The following is a 6,705-nucleotide window of genomic DNA, read 5'->3' as shown; positions in this document are numbered from 1 at the left end:
CTCTCTCTCTCTCTCTCTCTCTCTCTCTCTCTCTAGCCAACATGTTGGACACCATGCTGCTGAAGAACGGATGGAAGGGGGGATCGGAGCGGAGGGCAGAGGAGAGCAGCAGCACAGCCACAGTGTCGGCTCAGAACATGCTTCGGTGCCACTGCTACCACCACTGCCCAGAGGACTCTGTCAACAACACCTGCATGTACGGTGAAGCACACGCACATCTATGCTCACGCGCACACACACACACGGGTAGAGTACGGAAATAACTTTCTATATCAAGGCTATCAAAAGACAAATTTGTATCTACAGTAATGATCAGAGATTACCTGATGAGGCAAATGTTTACTTTAGCTACTTTCTTTAATTAGATCCCTGAAGCCCCTTGCGATGAAGGTTACTAACACTCTCACTAGCTGACCCTTCATATTTGTGTATATTCATGCGCTGTATGTAATGATGAAAAGACTCCCAGCCAATGTTTACTTATATGATGATGATGATGTATGTGCATTTTGGCAGGACTGATGGTTACTGCTTCACCATGGTGGAGGAGGAGGAGGAGGGGGGTGTGGCAGTACTCACTGCAGGTTGTTTGGGTCTTGCTGGTTTCGAGTTCCAGTGCAGAGTAAGTCAGATGTGTGTGTGTGTTCTGTATATGTGTGTGTGTGTATTTCTGCCTATACCTGTACTTGTTTGTGTACGTGTGTCCTTCTTCACGAGCTGCTGTTATGCCTTCATGAGCTTTCCTTCACTCACAGCTGCTCTTTATGAGAAGCTATTTGAATCAGATCTTTACACACAATGGGAAAAACATTTGGTATATTGTAGAGTTTTCTCATTAGGAGTAAGTGTGGCTGTAAATATTTATGTGTGTGTGTGTGTGTGTCTGTCTGTGATAGGACACGTGGAATGCTCGTTTGAGGAGATCCGTTAAGTGTTGCACAGATCAGGATTATTGCAACAGAGACTTGCATCCTACTATTCCTCCACTCATGACATCAGGTAAGACACACACTTGCTGGTTTTCTCACACTGTAATCCTGCCCCACTTGAGGGCCTTTTTAGAACGGGCTCATTCAGGCCACGCTGGGTAGTGATGGGTAGTGACAGTTTAAACTGTTACAAACCACAGTGTGGTGCTGGAGTGAAGTGGCACATGCTGCTCCGGGGGGGGGGGGGGGGGGGGGGGGGGGCAGGGAGGGAGAGAGAGAAAGAAAGGCAGGTGAAACGGAGCCTGTAGGCTCGGCTTGTTCTCTCACCCTCTAATGAAAAGGACAGCCTCTCCCCAGGGCCTGCTTGAGTTTCTTGCCTCGGGACGGATGTGAGATATCTGTCCATCTGTTACTCTGCAACACACCAACACACACACACACGCACACACACACATTCCTTCTCTCTCGTTCCCTTTCTGTCATACAAACTCACCATTACGCTTTCACACAGCCTCACACTTCGTTTTGACCTTCAAGCAAACAGCGACAAAAAACGAAATAGTCAACTTTTACAAGTTATTTATTATTATGTATTATATATATTATGTCCACTAGTCCTTCTTTTTGTGTGTGTGGTTCTGTGCACACCATGACGTGTTTGTGTGCCTGATTGGCAGGAGCACGGCAGAAAGGCTAGAGTCCCAGAGCTGCTTTAGGCCTCTGGGGGTTTCTGTAGCGCCGTCGGTGTGACAACTGATCTGTGGAGTTCAGGAAGGGGATGTGATCGATCACACGCTGTGAGGGGGGGGGGGGGGGGGGGTGCAGGGAAAGCTGAGAGGCAGCAAGGGGGAAAAGGAGCTTGTTCATGCTAATGAATATTAGAAAGATGTTGGAGCTGAAAAACAATTCAAACTAATTACTGTCACCACCTATACATCACCTCTAACTTGACAGACTTTCTATCTCACTTAGGGGCGGTAAGATGATAAAAAATGACATTGAATTATTATGAATATGTCTCCCAACTTGTTTAGATTACGTGGACAGCAGTATCCAGTACATGGCTCTCTTCATTTCAATCACAGTTTGCAGTATCATCCTTGGTCTCATCCTCATCTTCTGCTACTTCAGGTAAGATTGTAGAAAACATGCATGTGTCAGCACAGTCACCCTCCTGATGTGTGGACATACTATCCTAAGACTTATTTGTGACATAATATACGATGACCTGTCATTATGCTATGACTTTTTATGATTTCTTTAGGACGTACTAGATTCTGACTTTTTATGGCACTTTAATGACATATTATACTATGACTATTTCATGTCAATGTAAAGGAATTACATTTAGAATTGTTTATGAATTACATTGACTTTGGGACGGTTGAAATTATTTTTCAGGACGGTGGAGAAAAAAGTCAGTCCTTAGCCTTACTGTTAACACTATACAACAACTTCTTCAATGTAACTTTTTTTTCAACATTTTTATGAATTGATTTTTATGAGGTTTTTTTTGTGGTTAACTTGATGGTTTTTTTCAAGACTTTTTTTTTTCTTTAACATTTAATGACATGTCATATTATGACGTTTTTTTTTTTTTACAATTTAATGATACTATACTACAATTTTTTTCACATTTTAATGACATGTCATACAACGATTTTTTTCACATTTTAATGACGTACTATACTCTGGCTTTTTGGACATTTTAATGATGTTATACTACTACAACACTGGCATCTTGTAAACATTTCATCACCTTTTTATGGCAGATATAAGCGGCAGGAATCACGCCCACGCTACAGTATTGATCTGGAGCAGGAGGAGAGCTACATCCCCGCTGGGGAGTCCCTGAAGGACCTGATTGAGCATTCCCGCAGCATCGGGTCTGGGTCAGGGTCAGGACTCCCTCTACTGGTAAGAACAAACAAGTGCACATCTGGCTCAACATCACAAGCCCAGCCCTGATGGAACAGTAATACATTACTGCATTGTCTCATACTTTCACGTAGGGCTGGGTGATATGGATGGAATCAGAAACAAATTTACTTTGATCATAATTTGTCTAGAATAATTATAGTTGTACAACTATACTTAAGCACATTGAGGCAGAAGGCACACAAATCTGCCCTCATTTTAAGTGTCTTCCATGGGAGTGCAAATAATAAAAAAGGCAATAGGAAAGAGTGTAAACCACAAATGTGTTGTTGCAATGATGAAGTTCCAATAATCAATATGTCTATAACGAATGTTTTTAAAAAGCGTATCTAAAGTCAATAGGCATAATAAACCACACATTCTTTATTTTTTACCTGTTTCCAGGTGCAGCGCACAATCGCCAAACAGATTCAGATGGTTAAGCAGATTGGAAAAGGCCGATACGGAGAGGTCTGGATGGGCAAGTGGAGAGAGGAGAGAGTGGCTGTCAAAGTCTTCTTCACCACAGAAGAAGACAGCTGGTTCAGAGAGACTGAAATATATCAGACCTTCCTGATGAGACATGACAATATACTGGGTAAGGTGATATAAGTGCAGTGTGAAAAAAAATTAAATAAGGACTGACTTAATTATTGCATGTGTGTCTGTAAAGACCTTAAATTAAGGTAAACCCCCTCGGACTTCAATGTTAATATTGAGCAAAATGGATTGTGTTTTTTTATTCCTTCTTTCCAACCCCCAGGATTCATAGCAGCAGATATTAAAGGAACCGGCTCGTGGACTCAGCTCTACTTAATTACGGACTACCACGAGAATGGATCTTTATACGACTACCTCAAGTCCAACACCTTAGACGTGAAGGCTCTGTTGAAACTGGCCTACTCTTCCATATCAGGCCTCTGTCACCTGCACACTCAGATCCATGGCACACAGGGCAAACCAGCCATCGCACACAGAGACCTGAAGAGTAAAAACATCTTGGTAAAAAAGAACGGATTCTGCTGTATAGCAGACCTTGGACTGGCTGTCAAGTTTAACAGGTACCACATGCATCTTTGACGTTTGAACACTCATTTTGATCGAGTTTTGGAGTATTTTGGACAGTTCTTGAAATATCTTTATTCTGTTTCTTGTCCCTCTCTCAGTAACACCGACGAGGTGGATATACCTCCCAACCTACGGGTTGGTACGAAGCGCTATATGCCCCCTGAAGTGTTGGAAGAGACCCTGAACAAGACCCAGTCTTTTATAATGGCTGACATGTACAGTTTTGGCCTCATTGTTTGGGAGATGGCCCGACGTTGCATTTCTGGAGGTCAGGAAAAAAATCATATCGCACATTTATTTTATTACACATGAACTCACGCTTTTACATTTAAGGACAAAATACAAGAATATAGATACGAGCGTAAGAACATATCAGCATAATGAACATAAATAAAACACTCCATCTCTTTCTTCTTTCTTTTACTTGGATGTTTTCTAAATGATAATGCTGATTCCCACTTCTGTTTTTTCCTGAAGGCATTGTGGAGGAGTATCAGCTGCCCTATCATGACCTCGTGCCTACTGATCCGTCCTATGAGGAGATGAAAGAAGTTGTCTGTATTAAGAAACAAAGACCTTCATTTGCTAATCGCTGGACTAGTGATGAGGTATTTAAAAAGATTTTCTATACCCCTTTTTCGAACAATGCATATTTTTATTTTGACTATTTAAAGCGCAAGATAAAAACGACATATTGGTCTTAGAAATGCTCCGACATATACATCAATAATCCATTTGTTTTATTGTTATTTATATGTACACATGTCTTCAGTGTTTACGGCAGATGGGAAAACTGATGTCTGAGTGTTGGGGTCACAACCCGACCAGTCGCCTCACAGCCCTGAGGGTGAAGAAGACCCTGGCGAAGATGTTAGAGACCCAAGACATCAAACTGTGACAGAGAGTTAAGAGAGAAGCTCTCATCACCAGAGACTTGCCACTTACACTGGCCGATAAAAGAAAGGTGGGAAAAAAAGACTGAAAGATCGGACAAAGGAAACCAACAGCGAAGGATGAGTGACAGAGATAATGGTTGACAGGGAGCCAGAAAAATGAGGCAAAAGATTTATTATGTCGGGGGAGATCCTCTCCCACCCATTGTATGAGCCGCCTCTGCCTCAGGCCAAGTGTTCGGGTTGTGCTTTCTGTGAAAGCGGAGTGGTTGTCAGGTCCAAACTGCCCAGATGTGCAGCCAGACAGGGACTGTTGCAGGAGAGGAGCACTAGTATCCCTCTGCTTAGTTCTAAACAGAGGAAGCCTCTGCTCTACCCTTCTAAAGCCATATGTGCAGTCTTTTGTACTGTCACAGCTGTCTTCACATTTCTTTTTGGACTCGGTCACTGTCAACTCCGTCCATCAAAAGAAATGTCTAATTCACGATCAGTGACCTCATGATCAATGTTATTAATATTATTATTACAGAACAATGCAGAGTAAGACTAAAATAATGATAAAACATGTCTAGCAAAAACAGAGTTTTCTTTATCGTGTTCATATGCACATTTTATATTAATATTAAAAAAGGACTTCTGCATAAAACACTTGTCAGACTAATTTGTGAATTTTTGATTGTCCTTCAGACCTGAGGCCGAGGCTTTGCTCTCCCTCGTCGTCTCTTCTTTCCACTTGCATATAATTTAGCTGACATCTGTCGATTGCCTTGCTGGATGTTAAAATGTGTATTTGATGAATTATCTGTGTACAGAATATGTCCCGTCCACTCCACCACTACGGCATGTGCCTTATTTAATCTGTACATATGTGATCGATGAGTGTATGAGTGGATCTGGAGAACATTCCCAAATAAAATGACTATGCATCTCGATGTCCTGTCTATTTATGTCAGACATGCTATACAATGATATATATTTTATATTCATTACAGAGGTGTTATGAAAAGACATCTGGCCTGTTTTTGCGTAACAACTCGTACCAGCGTACTTTGATGTCAAAATGCGTGCAGGCTGGCCGGTCTGCTGCTGTTTTACAAAGCCAGCCCCGTTTCTTTACCCCAGGAGAACGAACTGAAGAACACAATTGGGTTTCATCATTAAATTCTTTTCTTTACTGCATTTGCACATAATTTCACTGAACACACGGAAGTCCAGAACCATCCGATACATGAACCGACCGATGAAACAAAAAGGTAAAAACAAAACGTCTGTAATAAAATACACTTATGTTCTTATATGCATAATATAAAAACAATAAAGGAAAATATTTAAATTGCAGTAATTACCATTTACAAAAGGCATTTTCTTTTAAAAGAAAGGAACTTTTACAACTTCAGTACCTAAAATAAATCAAACTCTATGCAGGTCAGGTGCAGTAGTACAAAAAGGCTTTGATATGGGGAGACTAAGGTGACAGTTTTACAGCAGGACAGAAAGGCGGGATAAGGCCTGATGAACATTAGGTAGCTACATTATCAAACGGCAGATTTAGTAGCTGCGGTGTAAAGAGGCGTCGCTTTTGTGATCCTCTGAGGACTCGGAGTGTCTGCCTGCAGTTCTTCGAGTAACAGGAACACTTATCTGCTCAGGCGGAGGCTCTGCGGTGTCCCCTACTGGCCACTGACTGGGACCTCCTGAAACAGAAAACACAGGTTCCTGTAACAGCAGAGTGACAACAGGCAGGCGCTAACAAGCCACTTTACATTTCTGGCCTTACACATGCAGGGTGATAACTGTTGGTGCTAAAGGCAAAAAAAAAAGAAGATTAAACTACTGACATTTTACAACTGCCTGCAGGCACATGCGTCTGACATCTTGTTTTAAAGGAATAGTTCGAC

The 6,705-nt window shown here is 41.8% G+C and overlaps 2 protein-coding genes across 11 annotated transcripts in view; one reads left to right on the top strand and one right to left on the bottom strand.

Moving 5' to 3' along the window:
- The window catches only part of bmpr1bb (bone morphogenetic protein receptor, type IBb), a 45,832-nt gene extending 40,093 nt beyond the window's left edge, over positions 1-5,739 (top strand). For all 3 annotated transcript variants that reach the window (XM_031856052.1, XM_031856050.1, XM_031856051.1), the window contains 10 exons: positions 37-196; positions 517-622; positions 897-999; positions 1,964-2,060; positions 2,702-2,846; positions 3,252-3,444; positions 3,610-3,907; positions 4,013-4,182; positions 4,392-4,522; positions 4,687-5,739. In XM_031856052.1, coding sequence (XP_031711912.1) covers positions 42-196; positions 517-622; positions 897-999; positions 1,964-2,060; positions 2,702-2,846; positions 3,252-3,444; positions 3,610-3,907; positions 4,013-4,182; positions 4,392-4,522; positions 4,687-4,812 — 1,524 coding nt within the window. In that variant the 5' untranslated portion in view covers positions 37-41 and the 3' untranslated portion in view covers positions 4,813-5,739. The remainder of the gene's footprint in view (positions 1-36; positions 197-516; positions 623-896; positions 1,000-1,963; positions 2,061-2,701; positions 2,847-3,251; positions 3,445-3,609; positions 3,908-4,012; positions 4,183-4,391; positions 4,523-4,686) is intronic.
- A 216-nt stretch (positions 5,740-5,955) lies between these two features.
- The window catches only part of cdk5rap2 (CDK5 regulatory subunit associated protein 2), a 30,775-nt gene continuing 30,025 nt past the window's right edge, over positions 5,956-6,705 (bottom strand). For 7 of the 8 annotated variants that reach the window (XM_031856048.1, XM_031856049.1, XM_031856045.1 and 4 more), the window contains one exon: positions 5,956-6,501. In XM_031856048.1, coding sequence (XP_031711908.1) covers positions 6,356-6,501 — 146 coding nt within the window. In that variant the 3' untranslated portion in view covers positions 5,956-6,355. The remainder of the gene's footprint in view (positions 6,502-6,705) is intronic. The other variant, XM_031856047.1, reaches the window with a different exon arrangement.

The sequence above is a fragment of the Anarrhichthys ocellatus genome, unplaced genomic scaffold (genome assembly GCF_004355925.1).
Source record: "Anarrhichthys ocellatus isolate YVR2014 unplaced genomic scaffold, GSC_Weel_1.0 scaffold16, whole genome shotgun sequence".
NCBI classification, from domain to species: Eukaryota; Metazoa; Chordata; class Actinopteri; order Perciformes; family Anarhichadidae; genus Anarrhichthys; species Anarrhichthys ocellatus.
The sequence above is the reverse complement of the archived record's forward strand: the minus strand, read 5'-3'. Positions and strand labels throughout refer to the sequence as shown.